Consider the following 27,625-nt stretch of genomic DNA (forward strand, 5'->3'; position numbering starts at 1 on the left):
AGAAAGGTGCTTACCAAGGGCTAGGTGGAAGGGTGGAGGCAGAATTAGTGTTCAGTGAATACAGTTTCAAAGTTATTAGAAGATGGAAACGTTCTGGATATCTGTCGCACAACAATGTGAATATACTTAACTGTACATTTTTAAATGGTGAAGATGACAAATTAAATGTTATGAACTTTTCACAACTAAAAAAAAACCCAGGGGTGCCTGTCGGTTAAGAGTCCGACTCTTGATTTCAAGGTTATAAGTTCAAGCTCCATGTGGGGTTCCACGCTAGGTGTGGACCCTACTTAACAAACAAAACAACAAAAAACCACTCACATGTAATTAAGTAAAAATAACCTAACCAAAGAGAAATCTATCAGAAAAGGAAATAAGTTCTTAAGTAGTCGTCAAAATGAACAGCTGTGGAAAATACTTTCTTTTTTTTAAAGACTGAAGAAAACGATGCAAGTTTGAACATTATCATCCGCAATGCTATCATGAGAGAAGGCAGAATATGCCGAGGCAGGGAATGTGATGGCATTCCAGGTGGGGATGAGGGCATTACGAGCTGACCTTCTGAGACCTGAATTTGGGGTTCAAACCCAGCTCTCTGCCACTTCCTAGCTGGGTTACCTTAGGAAAGTCACTGAACCTCTCTGATCTGTGGTTTCCTCATACATAAAACAGGAATAATCATCATACCTACCTTATAGGACCTGGAGGAATCTATACTTAGAAGCATGTCTCGTACCTAGGAAGCGTTTATTAAATGGTGGTTATTCTCCTTCTGGGGGCTCACACACAAGAGACTAGAATTTTCTTCCCAGGCCTGGGGCCTTTAAGGTATGGAAACTGGCAGTTTGCAAACATCTTCAAGAGGTTGCCCTTACAAACAATGGCAACATATAAGCCTTGGTTCTCTGTCACTCACCCACGCCCCGGCGTTTCCTCGCTGGCTCCACCATCCAAGGTGCTTTCCCTTTCTCCAACAAGGTGATCACATTTGGCCTCCGAAAGGAAAGTCCTGCATTCGGGAAAAACATCAGAACTGAGCATGACATGGGTGCCAGAGATGTCAGAGCCAAGACGCCTGTCAACAGGAATGGGGGTTTGAGCACAAAGGGAACACAAAAGATATGAAGGGCAGGTGGAGGGGAGGATGAAAGTTCAGCTACAGCAAGCAGAATTGCTCATTTCTAGCTCTACAAAGCCAATTATTCTCTTGAAAAATCAGACCAGAAACTCCTGGGGCTGGATATTAAACTACTGCCTTTCAGCTCTCAATCCCAATCATCTCTGATCTGTTGTGTGCAGGGGCTGGGCCTCTGCAAACTACACTTCTTCACCAGAAGCTCCCTGTCAGCATCCACCAACAGGGGCTCTGCTGGGTTTGACTCTGCTTCTTTTCTTCCCTACATTCTCAGAACTAGCCTCATCCTGACCCTTCATGAGTGTAAACGGATGAATGAACACACCTCTCTTCCCTTCCTCTAAGTCCTAAAAACCCCAAACTCTTCCCTTTGCATCCCTAGCCCAAGGATGGTAGCTGTATCCTGCAGTTACCATCTCTGCATTACCTCTGTCCACTATTTACCTTCTAACCATACCTGTTAAGTAGATTCCTCAAACCAATCAGGTGTCCTTAAAAGGTTACATATACAGTTACTATATGATAGCAATTCCACTCCTAGGGATATACCCAGAAGAAATGAAAACACACGTCCACACAAAAACTCGTACATTAATGTTCACAGCAACACATTCAAAATAGCCAGAGTGAAAAACTGCCCAAATACCCACCAACCGACGAATGGATAAACAAAATGTGGAATACTATTGGCCATGAAAAGGAAGGGGGTACTGATACATGCCACAATGTAGACGAACCTCAAAAACATTATGTTAAGTGAAGGAAGCCAGACACAAAGGACCACATAGGTATGGTTCCATTTCTATGAAAGGCCAAGAATGGGCAAATTCACAGAGACAGAAACCAGATTAGTGTTTGCCTAATATGGAGGGATTAGTGAGCAAAGGGAAATGAAGACTGATTGTTAATGGATATGGGGTTTCTTCTGGGGTAATGAAAATGTTCTAAAACTGACTGGTGATGGATCTACAACTCTGTGCATACATTAAAAACCATTAAATTATATACTTTGTATGCAAAGTATGTGAATTATACATCACTAAAGCTGTTAAAAAACAAAACAAAACTGCAGCGGCTTCTGTTTTCCTAACTAGATTAATTTATGTCCCACAGTGGGTGGGTTGTGGATTATGGGGTGGAGAGAGCCTTACCGAGAGAGACCAGGTTCTGGTAGTTCTCCAACATGACATCTTCATACAGATCCTTCTGAATGGGGCTCAGCCATTCCCACTCCTCCTGGGAGAAGTAGATGGCCAAATCCCCAAACGTCACTGGCACCTGAAACAGAAAATCCCATGTCCTTTCACCACAGGCTTATGCTTCCATATGGCTGGAGACAATGACGAACTTGTCCCAAATATGGGAGATCCATGGTGCCAGGAATCTATTCAGGAAACATTTGAGGTTCTGAGGCCAAGAGGAGCAGATGTATTAAATAAAATAAATACAACACAATACAATATGGCATAGCTATTATTAAAAACTATGTCCCATAAGCGCCTGGGTGGCACAGCGGTTAAGCATCTGCCTTCGGCTCAGGGCGTGATCCCGGCGTTATGGGATCGAGCCCCACATTAGGCTCCTCCACTGTGAGCCTGCTTCTTCCTCTCCTACTCCCCCTGCTTGTGTTCCCTCTCTCGCTGGCTGTCTCTATCTCTGTCAAAAAAATAAATAAAATCTTAAAAAAAAAAAAAAAACAACTATGTCCCGTAAAAAGCAGTATCAACTTGGATTTATTGGGCACTGACAAAGCATTTTTCTAAGCACCCTACTCATGTTAGCCAGTGACTGGGGCACTGCTGAGAGAATCACAGCGATGTTACAGATCAGAAAATGGGAGGCCCAGAGGCAGGAGGGTGACTTATGAAAGGTTCACAACTAGTGAATGGAGGTGCTGGAGTTCAATCTGGGCAGTCTGGCTTCTGATTCATGCCCCTAACCACATACTCTCTAAAGAGCACATGACTGAACTACACAGGGCTAAAGGTTCTTTGTAGATGTAACCAAGATTACTGATCACATGACCTTAAATAGGGAGATTATTCTGGATTATCTAGGTGGATGATGTAATCACAGGAGCCCATAACAGTAGGGAAATTTTCTCCAGCTGGAAGAGGAGAGTGTAAAGGGAAGTCAGAGAGATCTGAAGCCTAACTCGACCTGTTACTGCTGGCTTGCAGATGGAAGGGGGCCACGTGGAAAGCAGAAGAAACTGAGTATGCTAATAAACAATGAGTTCTGAAGAGCCTCAGATGTGACCACACAGCCAGCCAACAGCCTTTTTCAGCCTTGTGAGACCCAATGCAGAGGACCCAGTCAAGCTGCACTGTACCTGATCTCTGACCCACGAGCCGTGAGCCATAAACATGTGCTGTTTGGAGCAGCCAAGCTTGTGGAAATTTGTTACAGCAGCAAGACGGACGCATAACTTAGAGGGCAAAAGTGTCTGTTACAGAATCACATTCAAAATGTTTATTTTAGAAAATCATTTCATCATCTGAAGTGGTAAAGCATGTTTTATAACAGAAGGTTGACTCACTGGCCTGGTTCCAACAAACCCAATGTGAATACAAGGTTATGTGGAGTCTCTTAAACTCAGAGAGATTTCCTCCTTGTATGGGCTATACAAGTAAAAACAAAGTGACGTTAACAGATTAACTCTAGAGCACAACCTTGAATCCTCCTCTGCCTGAGCAGATCCCGCCTGGGCACTCACGTCTACCTTGAGGAATCATGGTGGCTCTCCTCTTCCGTCTAGGGAGCAGCCCAGGCAAGCACCCTGGAAATGCTAAACAAATAGGTGAATGGCCATGTGCACAGTGAGAAAAAAGGAGAGGAGGGTGCTGAGTGGTTACGTGGGTTGCTGGAGCTCTTCCCACGCTCCTACCCTCCATGGTGATAGGAGGAAACAGAGACTAGATCTTGGATGGGATTCTGTCAGGCAAGAAGGAAAACAAATGACCCATGTCTTAGAAGATGGGACCTCCCCACAAGAACAATCACTATTTACCTTGGACTTGGACTTCCCTCGTGCAGCAGGCATCCTTTCCTCCCCCTTGAGGGTCCGCATTTGGAGAAGGACAGAGTGCAGAGAAGGCGGGGCTGTGGGAGAAGAGAAGTCATGAGGATGACAGGGCCTTTTCCGCAGTCCCAGAGTCTCTAGGATAAGAATCCCCTGGTCCCTCACCCTGGTCACACATGCACATGCATGCACACATATACACAGGTACACGGACACACATGGCAGGAAGTCAGATTATCTTCTGCAGCATTCTTGCCCCTTCTCAAGGTCGGGAAGGGGCAAGGGCCAATGCTATCTGTTCCCAAGATTACAGAAGGCTCCAGATCAGGAGGCAAATGAGACATGAAGACATCTATCCATCCATTTGACAAGCATTTGTTGAGTGTCTACTATGTGCCAGGCACTGTCCCAGGTGCTGGGGAAAGAGCAGAGTTAGAGCAGAGAAGTACCAGCTCCCCTGTACCTTACATTCCAACAGGGATGGCAAGTTCATGAACAGAGTGTTAGCTGAGATCCTTGCATTAAAAAAAAAAAGACCAGAGCAGGGGTGGAGTGATGGGATGGTTAAGGGAAGCCTCTCAGAGGATGCCACACTGAGTGTAGGTTTGAATGTAGTGCAAGTGTGAGGCATTTGGATGCTGGGGAAGAGCATTCTGGGTAGAGGTACAAAAGGTGCAAAGGCCCTGCAGCAGGTGCGTATTTGGTGTGTCGAGGGAAGTCAATGGCGTGTTGAAGCAGAATGAGTGAGGTGGGGAGAGGCAGTCTGTGAGATGGCTGAGTTCGGGAGGGGCCACATCATGAAGGGGGTTGTGAGCAGTTTGGAACTGATCCTAAGTGTGATAAGACATCATTGAGGGAGCAGGAGTCTGAGGAGTGGCACATCCGACTGAACATTTAACAAAACTTGTTGGGTGGTTATGTGGTGAATAAACTGTGTATGCTGGTGAGAGGTGGAGGGGATGCAAGAGCTGAAGAGGCAATTCACTAGGCAGGTATGTGTAAACCCAGCAGGGAGATTCGGTGGGATGGATTAGGCCCCTCTATCACTGAGTCACTCTGTACCCATGCTGTTCTACATGCATGCCATTAGCTACTGGTAACAACTGAGTTCTGGAAATAAGGCTACTGCAACCGAGGGCTTAATGTTATTTAGTTTCAATTAATTTATTACTAAAGTCTTAATAAAATAATATTTAAATCAATGACTTAAAATTAATCTAAAATTAAAAATTAATTAAATTAAAAATTAAAAACTGATCCTCGATTTAGTTACTATTAAACTTTGAAGAATGTCTGAAACAACTGGGTGTGTGAATCTACTTTTCAATGATAAGTTTTATGAAATTTAAATATAGATGAAGGGGCACCTGGGTGGCTCAGTCAAGTGTTTGCCTTCGGCTCAGGGGTCCTAGGACTGAGTCCTGCATCTCCCTCTCCCTCAGCCTCTCCCCCTGCTTGTGCTGTCAATAAATAAATAAAATCTTTAAAAATAAATAAATACAGATCAAATAATAAACTATCTGAGTTGAAGTGTACTGCATGTGTAAAACACAGATTTCAAAGACTTAGTATTAAAAAAATGCAAAATATCTCACTGATAATTGTTTATATTGATCACAAGTTGATGTTTAGGATATACTAAGTTAAATAAATTGTGCTAAAATTAACTGTAATGGTTGTTTCTTTTCAATTCTTTTTTTCAACGTGGCTGCTGGAAAATTTAAAATCTGTCTTGCGTTACATTTCCACAGGACAACACTGCTCTGTACTAGAGTCTATACCCTTCTATTGCCCCATTTTCTTCATAGCACAACCTGCCTCCCTAGAACAACTTGTTTATGTTTGTGTTTATGGGGGGACAATCCCCCCCACCCCGACTCGGGCCCCATGAGAGCAAGCACTTTGACTGTTTTCGTTCGCTGCCCTCCTAGGAGCTGAGAATGTGCCTGGCACAGGGCAGTGCTCAAGAAATACTTGTTGGCTGAATCAATGAACATCCAGAATGCTTCCTGGCACGCTGAAATTGGGGTGGAGTGTAACCATTTAATGCCAACATCATCTTACACAGAACACTTCTGCCAGCAGCACTCCAAGCTCTCTAAGCTTGTCTTTTGGAGAAGGCCAGGGTCCAGAAAAGGCAGAAATGGGAGTATACTTTATATATCCCCTTTTTGAAAAATTTGAAATCTGGAGAAAAGAACAATATAAAACACCTGATGACTTTTCCACCAAATGTTAACATTTTCCTTTTTTTCTGAAATCATTTCAAAGTTATAAACATGATCGAAGTTCATGCCTAAATGCTCCAGCACATACCTCTAAAGAATGCCATCAATACACTCCAGTGCCAACAACAGTGAATATGTCATAAAAATTTTTTGGTGATTTTTCTATGAAAAAGGTACAGCAGTATACAGTCTGGAAAATGGAAATATGAATGTTTCTCTCTACAGATTTTTTTTCCTCCCTTAAGGGTGGAGTTAGGGAGAATAAATGAAACCAAGGCCATAATTAAGTTCCGAGTTTGGTAACGGGTATGTTTTGATTCAAAATGCAAGTCATAAGATGACCCCGTACGGTTTAAAGGAACCCAGCCAAAAGAACATTTAGTTTATAACACGCTTCTCTCTTTACAAAGAGAAAAGCAGTAGTAAACAATAGTAATAATACTAAGATTAATACTAAAATGAATAAATACCGAGTACTTAAACATGCTAGGTATCACTTTATGAAGCTTACCATTTAATTCTCACTCCTACCCTGGTGGGGCAGGTACTCTCACTGACACTATTTCCAGATGAGGAAAGTGAAGCACAGAGAAGTACGGATCACTTGCTCAAGGTCATAGGGCAGGAAAAGTGGCAAAACCAGGATTCAAGCTGAGGTTGACCCAAATATCCTGCTAACCCTCTGGGTCAGAGAAAAGGGCTGTGTTAAACACATCACTCTGAGGGCACCTGGGTGGCTCAGTCCCTTAAGCATCTGATTCTTGATTTCACCTCAGGTCATGATCTCAGGGTCCTGAGATGAAGCGGCACTTCAGGCTCCACTCACCCGGGGGTCTGTTTGAGATTTTCTCCCTCCTCCTCTGCCCCTCCCCTTGCTCTTTCATACTCACTCTCTTAAATAAATAAATCTTTAAAAAATAAGTAAATAAACACATCACTCTGGAGTCAGACCACCTGGGTGTGATGACTATTTTCATTAGCTGTGTTACCATGGGCAGATTACTTAACCTCTCTGCCATTTCCCTCCCCTGTTATATGAGAATACAGAACTACTGGAATTGTCATGAGGATTAACACAAGTTGAACTCAGGTCCTACATCTCTCTCCTTCGTCATGCAGCCCTCCTTGCCAGTCCCAGAATGTACTACCACAGCCCTGCCTCAGTTCCTCACTCCTTTCGCTCCATGCTCCAATCTCACTTCTCTGCCAGTCTCACCCTAACTCTTCTAATAACACTGCAACCTGCCTCCCACCCTCCTATCACTCTCAGTCTTCCTTGTCCAACCTTGACTTCTTTTCTCCATAGCTCTCGTTGCTAATGTGCTACATCTGAGAGAATAAAAAAGGGGTATATTGGTCTCTGCCCCCCTCCTTGGTAGCAAAGAACCCCTAAAACCCTTGTAAATTCTTAAGTGATAAGAACACTAAAAATGTCTCTTGTTCTAATGAGGTGACTCTGGGTGGGCTCCTGGACAGGGCATGGTCACCAGAAAGACCAAGCCATGAGTAGAAGCATGAAATTTTCAGCCTCATCCTACCATCTTCAAGGAGAGGGGCTACAAGAATTAATGACTGATCATGCTTACAAGAGGAAGCCTCCATAAAATCCCTATAGTACGGGGTTTGGAGAGTTTCCAGGCTGGTAAACACATCCACACTGGGAGGGTAGCACACCCCAATTCCACAGGAACAGAAGCTCCTGCACTTGGTATCCTCCTAGGCCTCATCTATGTAGCTCACCTATGTAGCTCTTCATCTGGCTGTTCATCTGTACCCTTTATCATAGCCTCTAATACACTGGCAAATGTGTTTCCCTGACTTCTATGCGTTGCTCTAGCAAATCAGTTGAACCAGAGGAGAGGGTCATGGGAACTTCTGATTTGTAGCCAAGTTGGACAGAAGTTGTAGGTAGCCTGTGGACCTACTGTTGTGATTGGTCTGTGAAGTGGAGGGGCAGTCTCATGGGACTGAGTCCTAAACCTGTGGGATCTGGCACTATCTCCAGGGAGATAGGGTTAGAACTGAGTTAAATTGTAGGATACCCAGCTGGTGTTGCAAAATTGCCTGATGAGGGAAAAACCCCACACACCTGGTGTTAGAACCACATTGCTGCAGCAATGGCAGAGTAAAGGACACACACAGGGGAAGACTGAATCCTTCCCAAAATACTATGTAACTTGTTTATTCTGTCTGGTGCTACAGTCTGTCTCCTCCCACATTAAGTACACACACCAAGTGCTCTGGACCCGTGCCTTCACTTCTTCAAGGAGCTGTCCCGGCCCTATCAGGTAGGGAAGGGGGGTCCTCTTCAACCTGGGTGCAGTCCACTGTGTGGGATACTAAAATCATGGTCAGTGCTCAGGTAAGGGTAACTGTATTTACCATTATTATTGTTGTTAGGGTGGGGCCAGTGCTGCGGGCTGTGAGTCTAGGAAAGGCTGAGTCACTGTGCTGTCCACTTGCTCTGGGGAAGTGCTCAGGTGTGCGTGTTAAATATGCTCATGCCCGGGTGACATCAACCACTTCCTCGGCTAATAAGTACAAGAATGAGGACTGTACTAGATACTTTTTTTTTTTAAGATTTTATTTATTTGAGACAGAGAGGGGGAGAGAGAGAGAATGAGTGGTGGGGGGGGGAGCAGAAGGAGAGGGAGAAGCAGACTCCCCACTGAGCAAGGAGCACGATGCGGGGCTCGATCCTAGCACCCTGAGATCATGACCTGAGCCGAAGGCAGACGCTTAACCAACTAAGCCACCGAGGCACCCCTGCACTAGATATTTTAAGTGAATCACATGATCTCCTTTCATCTTTAGAGCAAACTGACCATCTGTGGTTAGGATTTTCCATTCTGAGGACGAAAAAAGGAACCTCAACATGGGCCTGTTGTCACAAAGCTTTAACTAATGGCACCTAGGTCTGAGCCCCTATCAACATGCAGCACAATCTGCCCTCTTGATGTGAGACAGGAGTCTATATAGGAAATACCTCCACTGTCCTCTCTGGCAGCGTTTAGGACACATCCGTATGGCACCATAGTTACGAGACATTTACCTTTGTTATATCAGAATGGCCACAGGACTTGGGGAGATTTGCAGTACAGCACATTAAGGCTGAAGAGTTGTGGCTCAGTGACCAACCAAGTTGGCTGGCCTTTCATTCTGTGACTGTGCTGAGCAAGGCTTCCCTCATGCAGAAAGTGGAGACAAAGGGGCCTACCCAGAGTCCGAAGATGCCTGAATTCTCCCTGCATTAGACTCCAGGGTAGGGTTATGCTCAGTGATCTGTAGCACCTGCCAATTTCCATGCTGTAAACAATCCCACGAGGGCCCCACTGTAAGTTACAAACTCATGCCATTGAGCATAGAACTGGGGAATGGTGTACACAACAGACTGGTGATCTAGTGTGAGCCAGCCCAGCACTCCACTGCCACACAGTCTCTGAGAACAAAGCTGTATTCTTTGCCTGGAGTTCTCGTACTTGTAGCTAATATCCCCAAACTGTAGAGGTTATTCATTGTGGCAAGGCTTGTAGGAAGAGGCAGTATGATTCCACAGTGAAGGGCATGAGCCTGGAGGCTGTCTGGGTTCGACTTCTAACTCTGCTATCCTTCTCTGGGTGAACTCTCATGTCCTCTCTAGGCCTCGGCTTCCTCAACTGGCAAATGGGGCAAGTAACAATGACTCCACAGGGCTGTGTGGAAAATTAAATGAATGAAAACATGTAACACGCTTAGAGCAGTGCCAGTGCTTACCAAATATAAGTTATCAAGAGACAGGAGATAACCAAAATGCCCATAGATAGGTAAATGGCTAAGTGATTGTTATGTACACATGATGGGACACCATGTCGATCTTAAAAGGAACAAAGCAACACTCCGTCAGTGCTTCTTCAGTGGGGGCACTGGCAATGTGTGGAAACATTTTTGCTTTCACAGTTAGGGCAGGAGGGGATGCCACCTGGTGTGTAGAGACCATGGATAATGCTAAACATCCTACCATAGTTAGGGCAGCCCCTCCCCCCCCATATACACAACCCTAAACAAAAAATTATCTGGCCCGAAGTATCCACAATGCAAAGAATGGTCTAGATACAGAAACATCTCCAGATCCCTTTGTTATCGGGAATGCTCCTTCCCAAACCAGGTTATTCACCTCACAGCCTCCCTAGGGACATCTCCATCCTCGAAGACCCTGTACTCCTGGTCTCCCCTCCTACACCCCACTACTGCCCTCCCAGGACCCTGACTAGAAAATTCCGAACCTGAGCTCCAGCCTAGACTTCACGGTAATTTTATATGTTGACCTGAAACCTTTACTCTGGGCTCAACTTTACTTTTCTTCCTGTGGATTTTGCTCTCTAGGTAGGTGTGCGATCCTTGGGGTCATTATTTAATAATTAAGCACTCACTTCTATGTTGCTTACTTGTGTCAGGCACCGTTCTACTTAATACTCGCCAAAAGCCTAGGATCGGTATTACTATCATCCCCGTTTGGGGAGCGAAAGAAGGGGCAGTGAATTTCAGAAACCCCTCTCGAAGTCCCGCGACTAATGAGTGATGGAACCTGGAGTTCGAGTCTGCTCTGCGACGCTGGTTAGAAAGGAGAGGAGCAGCCCTCCGCATCCACAGGTCCCAGAGGCCAGGGTGGGCCTTGCTCTCCCTTCAGATAACACACTAAGGCAGGCTGCGCTCCTGGGAGCACTGCTGCTCCACTGGGGGAGGTCGGACCTTCATCTCAAGTTCTGAGATGGAAACTCCCCCAGCCTTCACCACCACGCTCCTACCTCCCAGGAACCTGACCCAGCATTACGACCCACGGCACCGACAACTCTGCGCTGGTGTCTCCCCGGTGTCACCCGCTTACTTCTCCCGCGCTGGGGTGCCCGCCCTCCCTCCCTGTCTCTCAGCGGGGCGGGCAGCCCGCGCAGCCGCTCAGAACCCTCCAGCCGGCAAAAGAGACGCCAGCGCAGCAGGAGCAGACACGCTCGCTGGGTCGCACAATCACCCAGTGCAATCCCACGGCCGTCCCACAGCCGTCCCACACGGTGAGCACCGGCCCCACGGGCCCGAGGCGCACACACGAATGCGCTCCACCAACAGAAGCCTCAGTGCCGCCTGCGCACGCCCGCTGCCAGCGCCCACAAGCATCCGCTCCCTCTTCCCACACGCCCCGCGCCGCACAGGGAACTACACGGTCCTGGGACACGCGCCCGTCCCCACACCTGCCGCCCGTCTCACACACAGCACGCGACGCCACCACGCGTCCCAAACAGTCCAGGCCTTCACGGCACACGCAGCCCGGGGCCCGCAGCCCGAGCCCCGTCTCAAGACCCCGCCCTACATCACCACCCCGGGACCCGCACCGCCCCCGGCCCACGACTCTGTGACGCCTCACGACCCTGCACCGCCCCCGGACCCACGACCCCGCGCTGCCCCACGACCCCGCACCGCCTCAAGACCCCGCGCTGCCTCACGTCCCCGCACCGCCCCCGACCCACGACCCCGCACCTCACTACCCCGCACCGCCCCCGGCCCACGACTCCGCACACCCCCAAGACCCCGCGCCGCCTCACGGCCTCGCACCGCCCCCAGCCCACGACCCCGCACTACGTCACCACCGCGGGACCCCGCGCCTCAAGACCCCTCGCTGCACGACCTCGCACCGCCCCCGGCCCACGACTCCGCGCCGCCTCACGACCCCACGTAGCCGCATAACCCCACCATCTCACAGACACTCACATTCGCCTCAGTCCTCAGGGGCCGCGTCCCGGCTGCGCCCACTCCAACAGCTGCGCAGCGCAGCGCCCCACGCCCCCCGCGCCTGCGCACTCTCCTCCGTAACCCCAGGCACACCCGCCGGCCCCGCCCCCTCACACGAGCAACACGTAGACGGGCCACCGCCCCGCCCCCTGGGCGTCCTAAAGAGCGCCCGACCCCGCCCCTAAACAAAGCCACGCGGCGCGCACGCGCTCACTCACCTCTCCCGGGACCTTTCCGAAAGCAGGGCCTGAGCCTCGCTCCCCCGCCGCCCACGCAAGACACGGACTAAAACACTCTCGCGCAATCAGAGCCCTCCTTGGGGCGCCGCCGTGCGCGCCACGCCAGGCTCCGCCCCCGCCCCATCCCAGGCGGCGCTCAGTGCCGCGCGCACGCACAGACCGTACTATGCGGTCGGGGGGCCCTCTCCTGCTAAGTCACGCAGATGCACTCAGGCGCTGTCTTTCCGCGATCCATTGAACCAAACCCAGCCTCCGTGGCTGGCGGCCCTCATTACGTGCATACCCGCAGATTCCCGTCCGGGGGGCTTCCGGACCTAGCACCCTCCCCTTTGCACTCTAGGCCTCAGCAGTACTGGGATTCGGGCTCACCGCGGATGCTGCCGCACGCACTCGCGCGTGCGCACTGCGAGCTCAGTCGGCCATTTCTGGGAGCCTTCGGGCCGCCGTGCGGTGCGGCCCTGGAGGGCCAGGCCCAAAACGTGCGATTGAGGGACCCCGGCCTGCGCTGGCAGAGATCTGTCAGGCCCGTCGTCGAAATGACCCGGAGAGGGACGGAAGGATGCTGCTCCAGGCCAGCAGTGGACTCTCACTGGCGCCTACGTAGAACGAAGAACGCCAGGGTCCTTTGCGTGGCGCGTTCCCGGCCCGCAGCCTACATTTCCCAGCAGCCCCTGCAGCGCGTGGTGACGTAGCGGCGGGGGCGCGGCGACGGCGCCCGAGGCGGGGGGCGCCGGTGGTAGTGATTCCTGAGAGGTGTGCGGTGTGGAGCCGCCCCTGCCACCTGGGCGTCTGCGTACGTGAGGCCCAGGTTGTGTCGTTGTGTGTGTGTTGTGGGGCCTGTGTTTGTGATCGTGTTGTTTTGCGTGTGAGGGGAAACCCTGGTTTTGAGTGTGTATGGTCCGAAGGTGTGTAGACCCTGCCTGCTTTTGCACAACGGCAGAGTAGCTGACACGAATTTGTATGGCCCACAGAACCCAAACTACCATCTGACCCTGGATCCCCGTTTTTGTGGTTGTGGGGTGTGTGCGTGTGTGTGTGTAGGGAACCCCAGAAGATACACGTGTGTGCGCACAGGAACTGCCGTTTGTGCGAGCGTATGCGTGTGTAAGTGTGTTGCGGCCCTGTGTGTGTGTGTGTGTGTGTGTGTGTGTGTGAGAAAACGCTGTTGGTGACTGCGTGTGTAGGCTCCGTTTTTGCGTTTTTATTCCCTTTGCAATGTGTGGATTTTCTCTCCACCATCAAACAGTTCTCTGACACCAGCGGGTGTCCTACCACTCAACCTGATTCTGACACCATCTCGCTGGGGCAACTCAGATGCCCTCAGTCAAGAGCCCAGTGGCCAGGACTGCCCACCCCCTATGGCAGACGCCAATTCCCAGTCCGCCGGTCAGACCGCTCCCTGGGTTTGATTAGTACGCTAAGAGCGGTCCACAGAACTCGGAGGACTGTTTTACTTACTGGATCACCAGTTGTTCGAGTGGCCAGATGAAGTTCAACGGCCAGATGAAGTATCTGGGAAGGGGCGCCCAGCTTCCACTCTTCCAGGACCTCCACGTGTTCGCCAGCCTGGAAATCTCTCAGCCTCCTCCCGTTTTGGATGGAGGCTTCTTTACGTAGGCATGACCCATCAAACCATTGGCCATTGGTGACTGAATTCAATTTCCAGCGCCTCTCCCCTCCACAGAGGTGGGGGTGGGACTGAAAGTTCTTACCCTCTACTCACTTGGTTGGTTCCCCTGGCAACCAGCCCCCACCTTAGGAGTCCCTTGTCCCTCCCTCCCCCCCCACCCCCTACATTCCAGTTCCTCAACATAACAAAAGATCCCCTTCACTCTCTCACCCCTTAGGAAATTCCAAGGGTTTGGGGAGTTCAGTGCCAGGAAGGGGCAAACAAATACACATTTCTTATTCTAAAGCACGAAATTGCAGCATGTGTGGGGGAAACCCAGGGTTTGTGGTTCTGCTGGTGTGATTCTATGAATATTCGAATGAGTTCCTGGGGCTGGATATTGAGTAAATGTGTAAGGGACTAATTTTTGGGTTCCCAATTGTGAGAGGAGGTGGTGGTAATAATCAAAATAGCAGTTAACAGGTATTATTATTAAGACTTTTACTACCACCACCACTGCTAGCAGGTAGCACATCGCAGTTCCTGGTCAAAAGTGTCATTTCCGCTTAGGGTTTTTTGTTTTGTTTTAAGATTTTATTTATTTGAGAGAGAGAGAGAGTACATGAATGGGGGTGGAGGAGGGCAGGGGGAGAGAGAGATGGAGAGAGAGGGAGAAGCAGACTCCCCACTAGCAGGGAGCCCAATGCAGGACTTGATCCCAGGACCCCAGGATCCTGAGATCACGACCTAAGGCGAAGGCAGATAGATACTCAACCCACTGAGCCACCCAGGCGTCCCTACACTTAAGGTTTTATTTAATCCTTTTATCCCTACTCAAAGTTGTTTTACTGAAATCTCCGGTTTCCAGGTGCAAAAACGGAGGCACAGGGAGGTTAGGTAACTCACCCAAACTCACAGGGCTAGTAGAGGTCAGAGCTGATTTTCGAATCCAGGTCTTGCTGACTCCAAAACCCCTGCCCTTTCCACCCCTTCCGGGGTTTTCCCTTGGAGCAAGCGGCTTCTTGAACTGGAAGATTCTTCTGAGTACCTGGTGGTGCCAGAACAAAGGGGATGGCCAAGAAAGCCAAGAAACCTCAAGATAAACCTGCAGTTTGACAGTTTTTTGATGTTTTCCTTAGACCACCTCCCAAGAGTATCATTCTTTCTGCTGCTTAGGGAGACTTTGGTGGGAAAGTTTGGGAAGCCCTGAACTGAGGAAAGCTTTATGCATCCAGAGACTGCATGGCTATAGAGAAACCAGAGGTCCTGAATCCTGATAAGGCCCTGTTCTGCCCATTTCTCTGAATGAGGCAGCCTTCCCCCAAGGATCCTGTGAACTTGTCTAAGGCAACAAGCTTGTCCCAGAACCAGGCCCACAATCCATTCCTTGTCTTTTGTTCTGTCAGTTTCCCTCTGGCCTCAGGAATTCTGCTGACACCTTGAAGCTAACACCTGCTGTTGGGGAAGGTGCTTTCCCTAAGGAATTCACCGAGGGGTGGGTATCCGCAGGCCCTGAGGCTGCTAAATGAATTCAGGAATGAATACATGGATAAATAAATACTGCTAGCTTAAGCACACAAAACTGAGCTTCAAAGACACTGCACAATTTCTTAACAAATGAAAATTTGAGAGCCCCGGTTCAAGCCAGAAATTTCTGACACAAAGTCACAATGATATTCTAGAGCTTGATCTTAAGCCACTTTTGTATATTTCATTTATTCTTTTCTTTATTCAATATATTCTTTAGTTTCTATTATGTGCCAAGTATTTTGCCAAGTTGGTATAAAATAATAAAATCATAACAAAATAGAGGTGGTCTCCAAAATCATGGAGATTGATGTAGGAAAGATGTTAGGGTTCGAAGCCAATGGCCAAGAAAGAATTCTTGAGACGTCTTTGGTGCAAAAAGGTGGTTTTATTAAAGCACGGGGACAGGACCTGTGGGTAGAAAGAGCTGCACTGGGGGGGCTCCTGGGTGGCTCAATTGGTTAAGCGTCTGCCTTCAGCTCAGGTCATGATCCCAGGGTCCTGGGATTGAGTCCTGCATTGGGCTCCCCACTCAGTGGGAAGTCTGCTTCTCCCTCTGCCCCTCTCCCCCCACTTGTGCTCACACACACACACACACTCTCTCTCTCTCAAAAATAAAATCTTTAAAAAAAAAAAAAGGGAAGAGCTGCACTGGGGTCAGGAGGAGTGGCTCATTATACACTTTCAAGTTGGGACGGGGTTAGGGATAGTGTAAGTCTCTAAGGAATTTTGGAAGCAAGCTTTTCAGGACTTCAGGGGGCTAGCTATTGTTGGGAAAAGGTCATTTATTACTGTCTGATAAAACCTGAGTCATGAGACCCTTCAGATGTATATCGGTCGGTCATATGCTTGGGAGATGATTGCCAACATGTATCTTGGGCGGGGGGAGTGGTTAGAGATAAAGGAAGTTTTCAAAGGAATTTTTATATGTTAAAGTAGACTTACAGGATGGGGGGGGGTGGGCTAGGACTGCCTTCTGCCGTCAACATCTGGGCAGCTGAGTTCCTGGAGGAAGGTCACTCTGCCTGTTTCAAGGACTTGTCAATGGGCTGTAAGTAGTAAGGAAATTTAATAATTTTTCTTCTGCCTTTGTTTCCCCCATCAGAACTATAGAAGAAAGCGTTCTGGAGGATTCAGGAAAGGAAAGGAAGGATGTCTCTTTCTCTGACAGAAGAGAGTCCTACAGAGGGGTATGCCAGCCACATGTAGCCCTCTGCTTGTCTTTAATGAGCTGAGAGGACCTCCTGCCCTCTAGCCCAAGAGGAGAAGGCCCATACAGTCACACATGCCAGCTCTTCCTGGGCACTGACTCACGGAGCCTTTGACCCAAGGGTAACAACTGCCTATTTTGAGACATTTTGTTGTGTGATAAAAACAAACTCATTTGTTTTAGAAGTATTAATCAGGTGTCCCACTACGTGTAGCCATCTCATCTGCGGTCCTACACTTGGTTTACGTACGCCTGTCCCAAGAAGATCAGCAGAAGTTATTGCTTGCCCAAAATGTTCTTAAGGAAACACCTTCGGGCCACTGCACAAATGCATTTCACAGCAGTCACTCTTTTTGTTGTCACTTTCAATCCTCCCACATCCCCCCTTCACTCATATTCATGTATGTCAAAACTGTTGTTTCTCTTATTCTTTATGATGGCAGTTCCTTTAGCTGTGGTTTTCTTCTCATCTCTCCTCAGCACGAGAAGTGTCACCATGCAGGTGGGGCAAATGGAAGAGTCAGCTTTAAATCGGAGTTGTCAGCAACTATATTGCATATGCAAAGAGTAAGTATTCCAATCAAAAGGCAGAGACCGACAACCTGGGTACAAAAACAATCATGTTGTTTGAAGAAAACAACTCCTATTTAAGGTTATATAAGGACACCGACAAGTTAATCGTAAAAAAATGGGAAAACTTTATGCTGTGTTACTTAGTCTGCTAAGATTGGGCTGCTATTATTAAACCAGATGGCTTACAGACAGCAGAAATTAAAAAATAAGCAGCAGAAACTTATTTCTCATGGGCTGGAGGCTGGACAGGAGGATGTTAGTGTTCCCAACCGGCAGGCACAGGCACACTCTTGCAAATCGTTTCATTTTCTTGACCCTCCTACATAAAATGTACCCTTACCTACAACTGCGAGCCTATTGTATTTCGTATCGTAGTGCAACCAGACAGACAGGCAGAACTTCATGTCCTCGGATGACCAAGGACCTGGCTCCTGTTTCCCCTAGACTTATGTTTTACTTCTCCAGTCGCTACTGGAAATTCTTGCTGTTGACTGTGATGTAATACGCATGTGTAGGAGCGCCTGGGTGGCTCGGTCGGTGGAGTGTCTGCCTTCAGCTCAGGTCATGATCCCAGGGTCCTGGGATCGATCCCCGAATCCGGCTCCCTGCTCAGTGGGAAGTCTGCTTCTCCCTCTGCCTGGGGCTCCCCCTGCTTTTGTGCTCTCTCTCAGTCCAATAAATAAATAAAATCTTTAAAAAAATGCATGTGTGTATATGAGTATTATATATATAATATAAAACTATAAACATAAGCTATATAAAAAACTTAAAACAACATATTTATATATAAAATATATAAAGAAAACATGTTTATATATAAAATTTATGTGAAAAACCTACACTTATGTAAAATATACTTAAAAACCTATAAACATAAACTATATAAACATTTAAACTATAAATATACAGGGGCTCCTGGCTGGCTCAGTCCATGGAACGCGCGACTCTTAATCTTGGGGTTGTGGGTTTGAGCCCCATGTTGGGTATAGAGATTACTTAAAAAAAAAATCTTAAAAAAAACAGGGGCACCTGGGTGGCTCAGTCGGTTGAGCATCCAACTTGGTTTCGGCTCCGGTCATGATGTCTGGGTGGTGGGATCCAGCACCACATCGGGCTCTGTGCTCAGTGCAAAGTGTGCTTGTCCCACTCCCCCCGCTCCTGTCTCCCACTTGCTCACTCACTCTCAAATAAATAAATAAAATTTTTTTAAAAATTAAAAAAAAAGAAAAAAGAATTTAAAAACAATAAATATATAAACAAAAACTCAAAATTGTAAACCTATTTATACATAAAATGTATGTAGAAAACATGTTTTATATATAAAATTTATATATAGCTTATATAAAATTTATAAATATGAATATATGACATTTTATAAAAAATATAAAATAAAACTACAAAACTATAAATGAAACTACTTAAACAAAAACTTGAAACTATAAACATAAAATATGAGTATATGTGCTCATATATAATTTTTATGTTCATTTTTAATTTGTGTGCAATTTTCATAATTTTCATTTATGTTTTCCTTTTTATCCTCGAGTTGTTAATGGAAATAGTTTATAATTTCCAGTTGTAAACATCTTTTATTTATGTTTTCATTTTCTCCTTTAAATCTCTTCCTTTCTTGCATCATGTCACCTGTAATTTCAATTTTTGGAGTTACTGATGCATACTTTGTAACCTGACTAAATATGTGGTCATTTAAAAAAGATTCTATGTATGTTTGAAAAGAGGTTTATTTTCTATTATCTGTGGTCTGCTCGTCACACTCCCTGGCCCTGAGTAGGAAAATTTTGAAGAAAGAAGGCAGAGATAGGCTTCCCTAAAGGTGTCCCTGGGTGGACAATTAGCCCTTCGTTAGGAACGAGGGAATCAGGAGAAATCGTGGCTGCCTGAACACTCTTCAATATAAACCTGCCCAGAGAAACAGAACCGAGAAGAAACAGACCAAATTGTTAACAGTGGCCATCTATATAGAATACCAATTATTTTCAATATTTATCTTGACAGCTTATGCTACCCTCCCCTCTTTTTTTCTAAAATAAGCAGTTATCACTTTTCCCAATGGTAAAGCCAGACCACATTATTAAGGCTAAAAAATGGGAAGTCACACTTATCCATTGACCACAGTTCTGTCTGATAGTAAATAAATTACCTTTGAGATATTTCTTCCTCTAAGATATTTCTTCCGATGTTACTGGAATGTGCAAGCAGATAATTGGGTATTCAGGAAGCATGAGATCCTCTCTCTGGAACTTAGAGAAATGGCCCATTGCCTCGTGCTCCCAAAGGAGAGAGTCAGCAATAGCACCCTTTTTATTCAGCGGGATGAGAAGGATTTTGGCGGGAGTGAATGAGCACAGACAGTATTTGCGGTACTGACTCTGATGGCAAAAATCACATGCCGTTTGGCTCTCGACGCACACGGTGTAATAACCCCGACTCCCTTCTCACGTCATTTTCATGTGCGTGACATGTTCCTGGCACGTGGGTGGCACTCAGCGGCCAGACTGAACATACGTATAGATGTATCATAGTCCTCTACACCACCTGGGGTCCTAACCCTCCGGGACCGCGAGGCAGCGTAGACAGGCAGTTCTGCTTGACACGATTTGGGGAGGGGCCCGACTCTTCTGCAGCACAGAGCGGGTGGAGGCCAGGGGTACTGCTAAACATCTTACAATGGACATGACCGCTCTCCCCTGAAGAGCCACCCTGCCTGAACTTCAACGGTGAGGAGGTGCACAGCCCTGCTTTACACTGATAGAAGCTTGCTCCACAGGACTTTTCAGTGGAGTCCTAGTTTTGTAATATACTCGAATTTAACCAATCCTCTTAACCATTTGTACTTTTCCTCCTTTAAATATACTGTCACTACTTTCTGTGCGTAACTCCGGTAAGCAACTGCCGTCTCTGCTTGTTTTTCTTCCTGAGTCTACCCAGGCAGCAGCAAAGAGCCGGTCACAGGCCTGCGGCACGTTTTCATGTCCTTGGGGAATGTACACATCTGCCCTGAGTTGAGCCACTTCCTCAGGGTCTTAGGCTCAGAGCTCATGGCTGCGCAGACACACAACTCTGCCTTGAGGGAAAACTCCCAGGAGCGTCAGTCGTCCTGGTTCTTCAAAGCTGATGAGCAGACAGAGAACCCAAGAGAAACACACATCGTGTGGCATGACTCTACAAAACCAGCAATCACTCCGATTTTGCCTTCAGAAGCCTTCCTCAAGGCTGAAGGGAGCACCAGCCCCCCGGAAAAGGATGCCTCACCTGCTCAGTGGGCTGAGGTGCAGATGTCCCTCTGGACTCTGCCGCGTTGCCTTCTGGGCTCTGCACCTGCCTCCAGCCCACCCAAGCAAGGGGCCCTCAGCCCTCGCTTTGAGAGGCCCGGTGACGTGGTTATCGGTGGCATCTTCGACCTGACTCTAATCCGAAGTGATTCCCTCCTTCACTTCCCCTCAAGACCACTTTGCAGAGCTCTGCTGTGACTAGGGAAGAGGGGTGTGGGTGAAGGGGACGAGGATTGTGGGGGGGCTACGCATGCCTGCGGGGACACTTCCCACGCCCTTTTATGAAACACAACCCCTTGTCAACTTCCCTTCTAGTCTGCTGTATCTTACTCATGACACCCTGGGTGCCTCCATTCTGGACTTCAGGGACACGGTGTCCCTGGCCCTTCGGAAGACTGAATCTGCACGGTCACAGGCGCCCCATTCCCAAGTACAGCAGTCACGGCAGCCTCCCTCTGGCCGTAGTGGTTGGACCAAGCAGATCGGCTCTTTCTATTCCAACGGCAAGACATCTGGGACTTTACGAATTCCCTGGTGAGTAGCCCTGAAACCTCCATTATTGTGCTTAACTACATCCCTATTACAAGCATCACTGGCTTTCTTAATTTTTTAAAGATCTATTTGATTTGAAAGAGAGAGTGCACGTGAGTGGGGCAAGGAGCAGAGGGAGAGGTAGGGCATCCTCGAGCAGACTCCCCGCTGACATGGGGCTCAATCTCACGACCCTGAGATCGCGACCTGAGCTGAAATCGAGAGCCCGATGCCCAACCGACTGAGCCACCCAGGCGCCCCCGGCTTTCTTACTTATACGAAATTAGTCAATTCTTTTTGAGCCTCCTTGTCCTAAACTACAAAATCAGGAAAACCATCGTCTTCCTGTAGGTTGGTGGAAGGACTGAGGGATCGATGTGAAGGGTGAAAACAGACGAAGTCCTAAAGTGGTGTTACTGTTTTGCTTCTTCTCCTCCTCCTCTTCTTCATCTTCCTATTATCAGTGACAGTTTTATCACCATACAGTGAAATATCAGAAATCATATTAAGATCTCGTACCCTCTGATCATCAAGTGTACCAACCTTTCAAATTCTTGGGTGATAGGTGTCTTGTCTAAGAGATACTATGTACAAATCACTATCATAACAAAACAATCATATAGTAGCATCCGTTTAAGAAGAACTCTGTGGTTCCCGGAATTTTTCTAAGAAATTCTCATCTTGGAGAATCTGTGGTAGAGAGGAATTGTGCCTTCCCTCTACCTGCGGATTTCAGAAGCGAGCCCAACCCCTGTACCAACCAGGAGAGGAGAACAGAAATGGTGCATGGAGAGTTCTCAAAAGAACACCTGACTTGACTCTCCATTCTTTTATGTGTGCCTGCCTGCCTGTCAGAGAGAGGTCTGTGCCCATGCTGTTTCCACGCCTCAGACTTGGATTCAAACGCAGCTTTTAAAAAGAAAGATGTGCAGGTGAACACCGAGGTGTCCGGCCTTCTGAATTCTTAGCCATGTAACGTATTTCAACAAATGTTATGGAAGAGGTATTCTCTCTTCCTATTTAGTCTAGCTGGTGTTCAGTGCCGGATAAATGGGGCTAGCCAAGCAGAGAGAGAGAGAGAGACGGATTTTGAATTATGTCCAGCACGCTGAAAGATGGGACAGAGGCCCAGTGGTGTGCTGCAGTGGTTGTCATAGAAACTGAGACATTCCAGTGAAGCAGCTTTCTCAACAGGGGAAGTAGGATTTGAATTTTAACTTCAGAGATGAGATATTTAACCAGCACCGCATGCCCTGCAAATGACACCCTTTCAACGAAAGAGAAAAGAGTGTTGAGAAGGCTGGGGGATCTATCACATTGGTGTCCAGGCATCCAAGTTTTATAATGCACTCTCCCTGGTATCCACGTTTTCTTTCACTCCTCCCAAATCTTTGTACCCTTCATCCTTCTTCTTCTTCTTCTTTTTTTAAGATTTTATTTGAGAGAGAGAGAGCACAGGAGCAGGGGTGGGTAGGGGCAGAGGAAGAGGGACAAGCAGATCCCTGTTGAGCAGGGATCCCAACTCGGGGCTGGATCCCAGGACCCCAGGATCACGGCCTGAGCCAAAGGCAGACAGTTAACCGACTGAGCCAGCCAAGCACCCACCCTTCATCCTTCTTGATGCAAAGAAATGTCAATTTTACTATAAATTAAAAAAAAATAATCCATAAAAATAAAATCTTTTTAAAAAGGTGGGGGAGAGCCTGGCTGGTTCAGTCTGTGGAGCATCAACTCTTGATCTCAGGGCTGTGAGTTCAAGCCCCACGTTGGGTGTAGAGATCACTTTAAAAAATAAAATCTTTAAAAAAAAAAAGAATCCACGTAAAATAAAAATCCACAAAAAATAAAAGATCACTCCTAATTACAGATCGAATCAAGAACTAAGAAAAATGGGACAGGGCCAACTTAGACCTACACCTTATGAGTCCTCACACCCACAGCTCCTGCCTTATTTCTGGGCAATCCATTTCACAGCACCCTATGGAAAAGAAATTTTCCTCGATGCCAGTGGAGATGTCTCTGTTAAGTTTAAAATTATGGAGAAAAGTTTCCAGAAGGTTCCTTTCACCTTGTGAATATTGGCCGTCTTTATGCCAGTGCCTCATCAAAGGCAAAGATATTCGTCAACGGGAGTGCCATCAGGTAGGTGGCTGGGAGGGGTCACACAGGTAAGCAGGTAAGGGGTGACACAGGGGTCACACCGATGCTCTTACATTGATGAATCCTCCATTTTTTTGTTTCAAATATCTACCTTTCTACGTGCAGTTCATTTTCCTTGGAGCAAATCCACCTGACGCGTGCTTCTGTGAGAGCTGAAGATGCCTCGTGCCCAATTCCATCAGGGTAACTCCATTTACTTGCCCTGGTGTTCGGTTTATGGAAGGGGTCAATAAACAGTGGTCCACAGACCAAATTGTTTATCTGTCATCTATGGCTGCTTTTGCACAATGACAGAGTCCAGTAATTGTGATGGAGGCTGTGTGGCTGGCAAGGCTGACAATTTTTACCATCTAGCCCTCACAGTAAAAGTTTGATGACCCCTGATTTGCGCAGGTGAGTGAAGTCTAATTATTTATAAAGATTGGAACACCCAGTGCTTTGTTCTTTGGGTCCTTCACATTTCTCCATGTTTACAGCGAATTCCCTGCCCTGATTTTTGCACCACTAATATGATACGGCTTTGCAAAATCCCCTATCCCGAATGTGTTTCGTATTCTGGAATACGTCATCACAAGATACACGTGGGAAGAGGGAGTAGATATTGTCAGGTCCCCTCATCCCCTCTGTGTGTTTGCATCCGGGGTGTTTATTAATAATAATGACTGTCAACAGTGTCATGCCTTTTGGATAAGCAGCACAGAAAAGAAACGATAAAAACAAATGGAAATGGTTACTTCCAGAGGATCCATGGGAACGAGATGTGAGTGAAACCGCCCTTTGTCTACTTTTTATACAAATTTGACTTTTGAACCATATGGACAATGTACATACTGAAACATAAAAAATAATTTTATTTTATTCTATTTATTTTTAAATAATTTATTTATTGGGGCGCCTGGATGGCTCAGTCGTTTGAGCGTCCAACTCTTGATTTCAGCTCAGGTCACGATCTCGGGGTCCTGAGATAAGCCCTGCATCTGGCTCCGTGCTCCGCACACAGTCAGCTTGTCCCTCTCCCTACCCTCTGCCCTTCCTTGTGCTTGTTCACTCTCTCTCTTTAAAATTAATTAATTAATTAATTAAATCTTTTTTAAAAACCACAAACAACTCTAGGGGCACCTGGGTGGCTCAGTTGGTTAAGCATCTGCCTTGGGCTCAGGTCGTGATCCCAGGGTCCTGGGATCGAGCCCTGCATTGGGCTCCCTGCTCAGCCGAGAGTCTGCTTCTCCCTCTGCCCCTACCCCCCAACCTTGTGCTCTCTTTCTCTCACAAATAAATAAAATCTTTAAAAAAAAAAAACTTCTGAAGATTTTATTTATTTATTTAGAGAGAGCGCAAGTGGAAGGGGGGAGCAGAGGGAGAGGGAGAGAGAATCTCAAACTGAGTTCACACTGAGCGCAGAGCCCGACGTGGGCTCGAACTCACAACCCTGAGATCATGACCCAAGCCAAAATCAAGAGTCGGACACTTAGAGTCTCCCAGGCACATACAATTTTATACACATCTAAAGCTGTGTGACCTTGAGGAGGGCACTCAACCTCTCTGTGCCTGCCTCCTCCTATGCGAAACGTGGGTAACAACAGAATTCACCTCAATGACTCGGTGTAGAAACTCAATGAAGTCATTTATCTATTGCATTTAGCAAAACCTCTAGCATGTGCCTATTACATGCTCGCTATCACAAACTATTGATTTTAAGGCTGAGCTAATAATCACTATCCTTCCAGTTGCAAGGAAAGTGATACGACAATAGCGCAGGTAAAGCACGGGACACATAATAGGCACTTAATAAAAAGCCACTGGAATATTAAGGTTCTCCAGAGAACCAGACCAATAGGGTATCTATAAACAGATGTATTATGGCGAAATGGCTCCTGTGTTTATGGGGTCTGAGAAGACCCACAGCCTGCCATCTGCACGCTGGAGACCCAGGAAAGCCTGTGTTGTGAATTCCGGTGCCAGGGGTCAGTGGGAGAGAATCTGCCCTTCTTCCACTTTTTGTGCTTTGTGTTCAATTTGGACCCTCAGTAAACTGGGTGACGCCCATCACAAAGGAGGCCGTTATTGCGAGATGTGGCCACCAGGTGGCACCATGGCTGCGTGCCCTTCAACCACTAGATGGCGCGCGAGTATTCCCCCGGGGCCAGGCAGCTCGCGAGCGCTCTCTCCCCCCTCCCCGCCCCCCCCCTCCAAGTGCAAGCGACTCCCATCTGCTGAGGTCCTACTGGGTGCTGGGAGCATCAGGTGTGACTTCCTTAATCCTCACAAGTGCACATGGGGGTGGTGCCTCCTACATGGCAGGGGAGGGTCAGAGAGAGGCGCCATTTATAAGACCAGGCAAAGCATCTCTCTGGGGGGCCAGAAGGGTTCAAGGACATACTAGATGTCACCTGTTTGGCAGAAGTCTGCTGCACAGTGTGTGCTCAGCAAATGGCACTTAGTTGTTTTTATTACCAGAGGTGCTTAGTTATAATTAGATGCATCTGACCCTCCGTTCTCCTGGTCGCTCCCAATAGTGATGGACCCCTGCGTCAAGGCTACGCTTCTCAGCTTCCTTTGCAGCCGGTGTTGACAGACCACGGGCAGAGTGAGGTACCGCCTTTACCCACTTGCACCCAATCTGTCCCTTCCTTGAGACTGCACTGTGCTTCTGCCCAGAAATCCTCCTGGGGTAACCCTGGCCCTGCCTTCCCCTCCCCCAGCTTGGGTGAAGGAAGTACTTACTTGCTGTTGTCCCTTGGGATCCTGGACTTTTCCTCATCATAGCACTTGCCACACTCATGGTTGCCCATTCATTTGTCTGCCCACCCCCTTCCCACACCCTCGCCCCAGCGCGGGCACTCTGAGCCACAGGAATGAATGAGGAGGTTCTTCTTGGAGTAAGACGCCCTGGCTCGCAACCTGGACTGAGCACCTGAGGAGCTCGTTCTCCTTTCCAGTTTGACTGACATATAATCGACACATGATACCGGGTAAGCTTAAGGTGCACAGCGTGGTGACTCGATACACTCCTATTGCAAAATGATCATCACTACTGTGAGCTAACACCTCCGTCCAATCACGCAATTACCATTTCTTTAAAAACTGGAGCAGCACTGGGCACCTGGGTGGCTCAGTCAGTAAAGCATCTGCCTTTGGCTCAGGTCATGATCCCAGGGTCCTGGGATAGAGCCCTGCATGGGGCTCCCTGCTCAGTGGGGAGTCTGCCTCTCCCTCCACCCCTCCCCCTGCTCGTGATCTCTCTGTCTCTCTGTCTCTCTCTCTCAAGTAAATAGATGAAATCTTAAAAGAAAGAAAAATTGGAGCAGCACCAGCTGGGGCCGAATGACGCCCAGTCTCTGGGATGGAGCCCCCAGGTGATTCCGAGGTAAATGTTGTGAGGGTGCCGCACAGACCCTTGGTCGTTCTGTCATGATCTTGCTCAAGTCAAAAGAAAGAAGGGGCCTTTCTTGGGGGATGGGGCCCCAGGAATCTAGAAAGGGGTTCCATGTTCTGATTCTGACTCCAAGTACAATGCCTGTTGTTTGGGGGTGTTCTGCGCTCACTGCCACTAGCAGTCTCTGACACCAGCTGGGGGGTCCTACACTTCAACTCAGTTCTGACGCTATTTACTAGACAGTGCATCACGGCCCACAGGTGAAGGGCTCAGTCCTATAAGACTGCCCCCCCTTCCGACACCAATCCAGATTGTCACCTGCGTTTCTGACCGACCAGCTTCAATCAGAGGGTCCCAGGACCCCCTCCTCAGGCTCAATTAATTTGCTAGAGCAGCTCACAGAATTCAGAAAAACACGTGAGTTACTAGACTACTCTTTATTATACAAGCAGGTAACTCGAATACAGCCAGATGGAAGAGACGCTTAAGGCCAGGTGTGGAGAAAGGGTGTGTGGCGCTCCCCCCACATCTGCCCTCGTTCACCAACCTGGAAGCTCTCAGAAGCCCATCATTTTGGGGTCTTGTGGCGGCTCCATTATATAGGCATGACTGATGAAGTCACTGACCATTGGTGCTGGATTCAACCTCCAGCCCCTCTCCCGGCCCCGGAGGTCAGGGGATGGAACTTGTGGTTCCCTTGGCAATGAGACCCATCTCTAGGTGTTTTCCAAAAGTCACCTCACATATTAGTTAAAGGCACCTTCATCACTCATCAATTCTTAGGAATTCCAAGATTTTAGGAGCTCTGTGCCAGAAATGGGGATAAGGACCAAATAAATATCTGTTATTATAAATCACTACAATATCATTATAATATGAGGTAGTCAAACAACACGGCTAACGGGAGGTTCTGACATTCAGCAGATGTGCTGAGCTATACCCTCGTTTTGTGGCCCTGCCCA

The 27,625-nt window shown here is 47.7% G+C and overlaps 1 protein-coding gene across 3 annotated transcripts in view; it reads right to left on the reverse strand.

Annotated features, from left to right (window-relative positions):
• The window catches only part of ZNF667 (zinc finger protein 667), a 42,007-nt gene that overhangs the window by 9,825 nt on the left and 4,557 nt on the right, over positions 1-27,625 (reverse strand). Inside the window, exons 1-4 of one of the 3 annotated variants that reach the window (XM_026490065.4) lie at positions 12,754-12,968; positions 4,146-4,237; positions 2,287-2,413; positions 917-1,009 (exon numbers count right to left, since the gene is read on the reverse strand). In XM_026490065.4, the coding sequence (XP_026345850.2) occupies positions 917-1,009; positions 2,287-2,413; positions 4,146-4,205 (280 nt within the window). In that variant the 5' untranslated portion in view covers positions 4,206-4,237; positions 12,754-12,968. Of the gene's footprint in view, positions 1-916; positions 1,010-2,286; positions 2,414-4,145; positions 4,238-12,363; positions 12,455-12,753; positions 12,969-27,625 lie in introns of those variants that run through there. The other 2 variants (XM_026490063.4, XM_057313926.1) reach the window with 2 other exon arrangements.

The sequence above is a fragment of the Ursus arctos genome, unplaced genomic scaffold (genome assembly GCF_023065955.2).
Source record: "Ursus arctos isolate Adak ecotype North America unplaced genomic scaffold, UrsArc2.0 scaffold_19, whole genome shotgun sequence".
NCBI lineage: Eukaryota > Metazoa > Chordata > Mammalia > Carnivora > Ursidae > Ursus > Ursus arctos.